This window comes from Typopeltis vanoorti, chromosome 6 (assembly GCF_054136105.1).
Source record: "Typopeltis vanoorti isolate ZY-2024b chromosome 6, IOZ_Tvanoo_1.0, whole genome shotgun sequence".
Lineage (NCBI taxonomy): Eukaryota > Metazoa > Arthropoda > Arachnida > Uropygi > Thelyphonidae > Typopeltis > Typopeltis vanoorti.
In genome coordinates this window covers 99,268,856-99,279,472 of record NC_143554.1, presented here as the reverse complement: position 1 = coordinate 99,279,472, position 10,617 = coordinate 99,268,856, and the positions used below count along the sequence as shown (strand labels likewise).

The 10,617-nt window shown below is 35.0% G+C and overlaps 1 protein-coding gene across 2 annotated transcripts in view; it reads right to left on the bottom strand.

Annotated features, from left to right (window-relative positions):
- Positions 1-353: 353 nt before the first annotated feature.
- The window catches only part of APC10 (anaphase-promoting complex subunit 10), a 35,825-nt gene continuing 25,561 nt past the window's right edge, over positions 354-10,617 (bottom strand). For both annotated transcript variants that reach the window (XM_090395052.1, XM_090395053.1), the window contains exons 2-3: positions 4,541-4,703; positions 354-709 (exon numbers count right to left, since the gene is read on the bottom strand). In XM_090395052.1, coding sequence (XP_090251178.1) covers positions 424-709; positions 4,541-4,703 — 449 coding nt within the window. In that variant the 3' untranslated portion in view covers positions 354-423. The remainder of the gene's footprint in view (positions 710-4,540; positions 4,704-10,617) is intronic.

Below are 10,617 nucleotides of genomic sequence, written 5' to 3'. Positions count from 1 at the left end.
AATTTCATCAGTCCTTTTAATAATTTAGCTAAATTTAGACAACCTATAGGTAAGTGAAGAAAGGCCCAAAACAAAAGTTCCTCTAGTTGGCACCAGGTTCAATGCTATATTTTCAAACAAATGGTCTCAATGGAGTGTTCTCCTTTGGCATTTTGAATGCACTATATAAAAAAAATTAGCAGATGAAGTGATCATAATGATCATAATTTCTATTGTGAATTCTACTGTGGACCTGAGTAGATGATTGGTATGATTTTCTCGTGTAGAATTTGAGTTTCATAAGTGTGTATTGTACATTGCAATAATAAAATATTCATTTTTAAACTGAGAAAGAAAAAAAAAAAAAATTGTTTGCAATTACCAAAAGCTTTAATAAATACCTTTTTACACCAATCAACTGTTTTTGCTTCATAATTCAAACAGTTACCTGATACAACTATAAGAGGAGCACTGTATACTTGAAAATGGAGGTAATTTCAGGGCTGACAAACAAGTATTCTGTACTGGTGAATGGACTTTAATTTGTCGCATGTGAGTATCTCTGCCATTCTGATGGTTAGATAATACGGCAATCTGAACTAAAAAGGTCCTAATTGGCAAGTCACTACCATCTCTAAGAGGAATAACAATCCATCCACTTGGTTCTTTTAATTCTACAACCTCAACTTCCTGAAGGTCGTGGAAATGACTACCAGCCCGAATTGATATCCTGCAAGAAAACAGGCTTTGTAAAAAAAAATTAAATGGGGCATTAAGAAAGGGAATATATCTAATTAACAATGCTGAAACTGATTAATTATTCTGCTACTTCTACTGATTTTAGATATAATGCTTGAGTTTATATTCTCGTTCTTCTAAATTTGATGGAGCTGATTCGTGGCCACTATTGAAATTAGCCATATAGGAGACCAAGATAACCTAGTAAGCATTTGATCCCAAAATAATTAGTGCTAAACTTATGTACATGATGAGTAATCAGTACTCTGCTGAAAGCAAAGATATAGCAAAAGTCAATTTTACTTTTTACTTAATGTCATTGTTTTAATCTAGTAGTTTGGTAATGTGTTATTCCAGCATCTGTTTAAATTATATATTTAATAAATTTTTGATAAATATATCTTTTGCTTTAGGATCACTAAATAAGTTGGGATGGGGGATAATATTGACACAGCCTGTAAAAAAAATACAGATAACCAACTGGGACTCAATTCTGACCCAATATAATATAACCATATCTTCTTGTTAGTATGAACTCACACAAATAATGAACAAATAAGTGTACTAACAATTTTTGTCTTGGTCAACGAAACTGTACAAAATTGACTTAAACTGCAATATGATGGTACGATGCAATCAAATATCGAAAGTTTTCACTTGGTTATACTATAAATTAAAGATGGCAAGAAGTTAAATTCTTGGTTTCACCCATTATCCAAGTGTAAGCAAACAAGGTTTGCACATGATGTAACTTCATGAATGGGCTACTTGAATATAGAGACTATTGACTTCATCGATTGCCTTAGTATCCCCTAATTCAAAGCATATTCTTAATAATGCTATACATTATGGAAAGGGCCTTTGTGTATGCTTTGCATTAGGGGATCCTAAGGCAATTGATGTAGTCATTAGCCTCTACAAGTGGCACAGTCATGAAGTTACTTCACGTGGATAATGGACCAACCCAGTTGCCATGGGTTAGATAAGGGAAATGGATACGCCATGATACTTTTGGATTTTGCTAATGGCTTTTAACAGAATACAGCACAGAAGACTACTGCATAAATTGGAGAATATTAGTGTGGATAAGAGATAGCTGACTGACAGATATCAAAAATTGGTATGTGGGGGCATGTGAGTCTGCAAGATTTACAACCAGTGGTGTACCACAAGGATCAGTCCTTGGTCTACTGTTATTTGATCTGTACATTAATGACATTGGAAAGGATTTGATAGTTTGACATACAGCTGTATTTGACAGCTGATATGCAGTACTTGCAGAATGATTTGAATAGAATGGAATTGTCAGCATGGAAAAATGGCTATCAGTTCAATGTTAGTAAATATAAAGACGTGCACCTCAATGCAATAAGATATCCAATGTCATATTATATTGGTAGGATTATGCTAGAAGAAACTGATCAGGCTAGGGATGAAGTTGCTGAAAAGTTGATGCTGAAATGAGCTTTGACAGGATGTTATTTAGCCTCTTTACAAGACCTTGATAAGACTTCCCTTGATCTATTGTGCACAGATCTGGTCTCCTTGTTTCCTTGGTGATTCCGATATAGTGGAGAGACTACAAAGGAGTGTTAAAAATTATATCAGGATTGTGGAATACTGATTATGAAGAGAGACTGAGAATTTGTAGACTGCAGACACTGGCAAACAGAAGAAACAAGGGAGATATGATTGAGCCTTACAAACTTCTGAAAGAGTCATACAGGATTTCAGTTGATGGAATTTTTCATTTTATGGAGGGTGTGGAAAGGACTAGAGGGCATCCTTGGAAGCTGAGGATGAATGCCATCAAGAAAGGGGCAAAGAGATAGATTTTTCTCGCATAGGATGTTCTGTGATTAGAATGGATGTCCATTGGATGTTGTGTGTGAATTCAAGAACAAGTATGACAGCTGGTGCATATAGTATGTGGCCTCCCTTGATGAGTCCTTGACTCCCTGGAGGTCTCTCTTAATGTTATAAAAATAGTAGTATATTCATGAAGGGTGTATTTAACTTCAAAATCCAAAGAATGAAGCTCAAGCTAAAAAAAAAAAAAAAAATTTTTTTTTTTACTGTATGTGCAACAGATGCAATTCTATATGCTGTCATTCTTCTTCATCTCTCTCTCTCTCAGGAAATCAGACATTATCTGTAGAATTTACAATTAGTAAATGATAATTTCCAGTATTTTAAATCTCTTAAATTCTTATGAAATACAAAAGATGTAGATATTCTAAGAATTACGCAATATAAGTCAGAGTACTCTTGCACTCTCACACAATTATATTCACTTCCAAGGGATGAGATGTAAAAAAAATTAAAAGAAATGAAAAAATATAGCATTCAGCTGAAAGTTCTACAGTTTCTCTTGATAATATGGGAACTTCCTTTGTGGCACTTCTCATCAGTGTCCACTATTTCATTATTTATTTAATTTTTGTTTATTTATTGTTATTATTTTTTTTTACAAATTCACTCATTCAGTCCTCTCATTTTCCTTAAATCACAATAAAAAAAGTTAAACATCTCACTGACTGTTATGTTTGCATATATCATATTCTAACAAGCAAGTTTGATTAAAAACATCCTCCTTTCATTTGCTGAAGTGGGGGAGGGAGCACAAAAATAAGTGCTCTGACAGGAATGCAGCATTTAACTGAGTAGTTCCAAAGGCAATTCCAAGGAAAATAATTTTACTATAATTTTGTCTCAATTCATGGAGTACATGCTTCTTGCTTTTTTTGATATCATAGCCTCACTGATAAATGAAAACATGATACACTGTACTGTCCTTCAATATTAATATTGCTGTTCTTCCTTAGAGTAGATAAAGACCCATATAAATACTTTTCCAATATCACAGAATTCAACATGCCAGTTTTTTTCTCTCCTTTCTGTTCTGTCTCTCTCCTGTTAGAATTCCAGTTTTTTAGCAATAGCTGCTCCAACTCACAACACACTACCAAGATTCAAAGTGAAACTCAAGTGACAACATGGTTGCTGTTAGTATGGTGATTACATGTTACTAAGCTGTATGTACAGGAAAACTACTATAAATAAACAGTACACACACACTCTTTTTTTTTCTTTTTTTTTTTTTTTTTTTGCAAGTTCAAATCTCTAATCCTTGAGAGTATAAAGGTAGCACTAAGATTTAGCAGAAAGTCAGGAGAGGAAGAAAAAGAGGACAGAATACATATTAAACAGGTTATTTATATATACATATATATTTACACACACACACACACACACACAATATTATTTCTATGTAACTTCTTAAGAATTATAATATTGTGGTAAACAAGTTTTATCATGTAAAAACAAATCCCACTTATGAAATTTACGCTACCCACACACACACAAAAAATGAGCATAAATAAATCCCAATTATGTGAGATTTTTTACAATATCATCTAGTTTGAAATTGTTACTGAGAAGAAAATAATTTCTTCTCTGAAAGAATTAAGAACTGATTTTCTATTAGAGTTGGTAAGAAACAGATTGTGCAACATACACACACACCTTCAAGCTGTTTGACATTACAATAAACAGAACACCAACTCATTCAAATTGGCATATCAATACAACCACTCATCACACAACCCAAAAATAATGAATCATTAGCAATCTTTCAATAAATGAACCCATTTGCTAAAGAGAAAGCATTTGCTATGATATTCAATCACTGAGTCACCAACACTGATTACAAGAGGAAACTTAAGACAATTATAAATAACAATAGGTGGGGTACACTTATAAAAAGGAGAGTACAATCCATATTAGAGGCAAAATATGGAATTTTGCATCAGATAAATCTTACCTATTTGGTGTGTAGCTCTCATCAAGTTTATAATCAGCATATATACAAACATCCTGTATGGTCGTTTTTCTTCTAAACTGTACATTTACTAGATGTGGTTGTGGACCATCTGACTGCCAGTAAGTTTCTAAACAGTTATCTCTGAGCTGATCTACTCCAAATCCTGTGAAATTAAAGGCAAATTTTCAGGTACTGTTAATACTTTCCTTACTAAATACAGGCAGTCTCAGACTTATATAAATTCAAACTTGCACAAAATTATATTATGCAAATTTCATGTCACCTAACAACAGTCATCTGCAAGAAAGATAGCTTACGTGCTGCATGTATACACCTTCCTTACTATTAAACACAGACATGCTATGTATTTGTATTCATGCACCATAATTTTTAGTGTTTGTGTGTGCTGGGGTAGAGTAAGATCATGACTGGAAAAAGCGAACCCATGTGTAAACACACTAAAACTGATCTTGATATGAAAATTATAAAGTTCCCTTTATAAAAAAATTATCTGGCACTTAGCTGTATTGCATACAGATAAATACCAGGTTTTTTTTTCCCTTGTAATTACCAGGTACATAATGTGTCTTGCCACATATTCAGAATGTTTTCAAAGTTAACCTTTTGGCAAGGCAGGCATCAAAAAAGCCCCCCCCCCCTTGTTATGTAAACATGCAACACTGCTAAACATAAAGCTTCTGTAACTTAATGCTTTTCATGACAAAAATTTCTGGATAATGTCAGTAAAGATATTTTTAACATCAATATGAAGGAGAAAGAAACTGGAGGATGCATCCTAATGATCTTGAAAGTTCAAAAAAAGAAGGGGCTCATTTCTTGTGATCATGGGAGTGGCAAATGTGAGGGACCTGATGCCTGACCAGGCCTTCACATAATGTACTTGTGTTATGTTATCTGTAGACTGGTCCCTCTTCTTCTGTCTCCTTTCTTTTTATCTTACCCCCCCCCCCCACCACCATCCTAATGCTATTAGAGTATTCAAGTTCTAGGGTTGTTTCTTTCCTATCTTACTAAAAACTTTCTTCCTTACTGCAGTGAGAGTCTGCCTTCTCTCCCAAGTATGCCTTACTCAAGTAGGCAAATGTAGCAGGCTGGCTACATTAAATTTAAATGCCTTAAATCCACATAGATTATACTGCTAAAAGAAGTGTCGATAATGCTACTGCATACAGGGAAGCCAATGTACCAAATCTTATGCCAGAGATACAGTGAGAAAATGGTTATGTGGTTAGCAAAATTGATTCACTACATACTTACTATAAACATTCAGACATTATACAAATCTGGAAAGATGTATTTGGTGGAGAAAGAGCTGGAGATTTAAATGGAATGCCGTGGGTCTTTGGGAAACACACTGGACTGGACAAGGCCTGAAGGATTCAATACTATACTACTCAGGCAGGAATGATTTGGCACACAGAGAAGGAGTAGCTGTTATAGTCCATAGATCACTTTCCCACAGCATTATTCAACATATTATCGCATCCAAAATCATAGCCATTAGACTACAAGCAAAAAAAAAGAAAGCTTTTATTAAAATAATAAAAGCATATGCACCTGATTCTTTGACATCCAGAGGAAGATCATACGATTTATATCAACTACAAGAGGAGACTGACAGAACATAAAAAAAAAAAAAAAAAGATCTGCTAATAATCATGGGTGATTTTTAATGCCAAAGTAGGACAATAATCAGACAATGCATGATGTAATGGGTAAATTTGGAAATGACACAACGAGGGGAGAGAATCTGCTTGATTTCTGTAAAGAAAATAATCTCATAGTTGAAAACACCATGTTTTACCACAGCCGGCCTACAAATACACCTGGCCTTCACCAGACTACACTCTCTGTCCAAAAAGAAACCGAATTTTTCGAAAATAGAAGAAACTAGTAGCGCCACCTGTTGTATCTTTTTGTTGTCGAAAGCGACAACTTTCGTTGGTGTTGTGTCAACTATTTATGACATTTGCTTCATTAGAAGCCGAGTTATAGTGCCAAGAGTGACAGTGTGTTTTGACGAACGGTCGGAAAACGAGTTTCAAACAGAGAGCTGCGATTGACTTTTGTGTTAAACTTGGTAAAAGTTTTACCGAAACAAATCAAATGCTTCAAAAAGCATACAGTGATGAATACTTATCCTGTACTCAAGTTTACAACAAGTTTAAGCGATTTCAAAGTGGTCGTGACACGCTTGAGGACGAAGAAAACTGGGCCATCCAAAAATTGGACTTAGCCAAGTTAACATCCAAAAAGTGCACAATTTCATCAAAGAAAACCCAAAATTGTCTATGAGATTGATCGAAGATGAATTGGGATTCCAAAATCAACTGTGCACAACATTTTGACCGAGAGTTTGGGCCTTCATAAATTTAATTCGCAATTTGTTTCCCACAAGTTGACTGACGACCAAAAACTGTATCGAATTGAACACTGCAAGGACCTCATTAAAACCGCTCATAAGGACTCAAACTTTCTTGAAACGATCGTTACTGGTAACGAAATGTGGTGTTTTGAGTATGAGCCCAAAAGAAAGCACCAAAGTACTGAGTGGAGACCACCAGAAGAGGGGCATACGAAAAAAAGTTGCTTGGAGAAGTCAAAAGTAAAGACAATGCTGATTTGTTTCTACGATTCAAGAGCATTATCCACAAAGAATTCGTTCCACCTGGCCAAATGGTCAATGGCGAGTTTTGAAGTGATTGATAGCAAGAATTCGTCGTGTACGGCATGAATATCGTGATGCAGGCAACTGGTCACTTTTGCACGATAATGCACCATCTCATTGTTAGAACATTGCGAGACAGTTTTTGAGCAAAAATCAAGTTTGTATGTTGGATCACTTGCCGTATTCACCTGATTTAGCACCCTGCGACTTCTTTCTCTTCCCCCGACTTAATTTGCCGATGAAAGGAAAGCGATACAACACCATTGAAAATGTTCAAGCAGCAGTAACCACGATCCTCAACAGTATCCCAAAAACCGATATAAAAAATTCATTTAAAGAATTAATTGACCATGCCAAATGCTGTAACAAAGCTGAGGGAGAGTATATATTGATTGAAATAAATGATTTGAATAATTATAATTGGCCTGTGTTTTATTTTCTATCAAAATTTGGCCTCTTTTTGGACAGAGTGTATAATACTAAAAACTGCACAGATCACTTCCTAATTTGCGAAAATGTAAAATCCTATTTTTTGAATGTCAAATCTTTTATAGTGAAATGAATAGAGATCATGAACTTTTATCTGCCAAGATCCAATTAAAAAAAAAAAAAACAGGAAAAATTCCACTTGGATACTGTTAAAACAACATATCAAAATGTGATCAGTCAACGTAAAAAGGAAAGACAAAACTAGGAAGATATTAACATTAAAAAATGGAACTTTCTGAAAAATATAACCAGCTCAGCTGACAGATTTTTAGAAAAAACAATAAAACCAAATAATCATTGGATAATACCTAAGATAACGAGATTATGGGAATAGAAATGCTGGCCTGGTTCGCTGAGTGGTTAGTGTATCTGCTCTCCAACCAATAGGCTGCAGCTTTGACTGCTGCTGTGGGTATAGATGTTTGCGATTGTCTTTAGGTGGAAAATAAATGTCAGACTATTATAAGACTACCACTCCAATTATTGAAGGCATGAAGTGGCTTGAAAAAAAAAGTTCCATGTTTGGTCACTAGAGCAGGGTTTCCAATCTGGTAAAAATAAATTGAAAATACAAATATATATCACTGATAAAAATAAAAAAATCCCTTATCCCACCCAGGTGCAAAAATGTACTAAAGGTTTGCAAATTACCTATTGTTGATGGGACCCAACATATAAAAAAACATAAAACACAGGCTATAGAACATTTGAATAAACTATAGAATGACCATAATAGAAAATATTACAGAAGGCTACAAAAACCAGCTAAACAGGATGTGCCAAAACAAAAATAGATTAACTGAATAATAAAGAAGACAAATCTACGGAAGCCTATTTATGTTGTGACTCCAAATTTCTCTACTGTCCTGTCAGGCGTCTTTTTCGTCCAGGAGACCTACTACCATGTGTCTCCACCATATCCTAATCTGCACCTCTCTGCTGCATTCCTCATATTTGAGATAGGTCCAGTCTTCTATATTTTTCATCTCCTCCAGTCTTTGTCTTCTTCTCTCCCTCAACAGTTCCTTTGAGAAGTGTCCTTTATAGGCAATTATGTCCAAGAATATGTCCAAAATAGCTGACTTTTCTCTTTTTGATTTATCAGGCTTCAGTTTTGCCTATCAACTCTAATACCGCTTCGTTTGTCTTTCCACAATATCCTCAATTCTTTGCAGCATTCACATTTCAAATGCCTCCAGTTATTTCACTCAGATTGGAGTGTTCATGTCTCTACTCCATAAAATAATGTGAACCATATATAATATTTGGAGATTTTTTAGTCTTGTTTTCAGATTTAATTCTCTAGATGTCAATAGATTTTTCATATTATTGAGAGTTGACCTTGCAATTTCAATCCTCCTACTAATTTCATCTTCTGTCCTGCTATTCTCTGTGATCAAGTGCCAGGAGTATATGTATGTTTGCACCTGTTCTAATTTATCTCCTTTTATATTGTTGTATATTTTTGGTATTTCCTTTTCTCCTGAAATATCATGATTTTTGTCTTTCTAAAGTTGAAACTGAGTCCATACTGTTTGCTGCACTTGAGGGTTTCAACTATAAGAATCTTTTCATCTAAAAGAACCATGTCATCTGCATATCTTAAGTTATTAATATTTCTTCTACGTATAGGTTAAAGAGAATCAGAGACAAGACACAGCCTTGTCTCACACCTTTCTGAACGGGAATTCTTTGAGGTCTCTCCATTTATTCTCAAAGATACAGTCTGTTCCAAGTAAAGATTAGTAATTAGCCAAATGTCTTTTCTGTCCATGCCTATTTTTGAAAGGATTTCAATTAACTGCTTATGTTGATCATTGTCAAATGCCTTTTTGTAATCTATGAAGTAGAGGTACACATCTTTTTGTTTTTCTAGATGATATTTGTGTTAAGTTGTTTTTCTGTAATACAAGTGTCCTTCAGTGGTTGTTTTTGGAGTTAGTTGTTGTTGCTATATTGTGTATTTTGGTTACCGAGAAGACTGGGTCAGAATCGAATGCATAACGGTGGAAGAGAAGATGACATAAGTTTTCATTATTTAGTTTTATTTTATTTATATTTAGTATACTTAAACATTTTGTTTGTACTTTTACTTATATAGTTATACTCTCTTATATAGTTATTTAGCGTTTAGTTGTAATAGTTCCTCGACACTATTTTGAATAATGGTGGCAGCAGCAGCTAAAATTGCAAATGCCGTATCACTAAGTCCTCCCCCATTTAAGGACTCCATTTTGCATGATATAATACAGGATTTTGTAGCATGTGGGACTTGTGGAATGTATGTGTCCTTGCTGTTGTATATGTGGCAGGCGAGAGAAGGGGAAATACATAGATGCGCAAAATGCAGGCAATGGGAACTTGGTGAGTTAGAGATGACTATAACTGACCTCGCTGAGTCAGAGACAGGAGATTCTCCACGTAGAGAGAGAGAGAGATGAGTGGTATGACAGCGTGCGAGAATAGAAAGAGAAATATTAAAAAAATAATGAGAGTGGGGAGTATGGAAAGGTTGAATGATTGTGAAGTTTTCAGAGATGGTCTCAAATGGCAGGAGGATGAATGGCAAATAAGAGTGGCTGACTTGCAGAGAGAGAGAGAGATGAACTGAAAGAGCAGGTGGAATGTCTAGAGAATGAGAGAGAGAGTTATGGAAATGATAGAAGAGGAGAGAATGGGAACAGTAGAAGAGAGGGAATGATAGAAGAGGAGAGAATAGGAACAGTGGAAGAGAGGGAATGAGAGAGAATTATGGGAATTATAGAAGAGAATAGGAACAGTGGAAGAGAGGGAATGAGAGAGTTATGGGAATGATAGAAGAGGAGAGAATGGAAACAATAGGAGAGAAGGAATGAGAAAAATGTGAGAGAGCACTGGAACCAGGGATAGAGTGATGTCA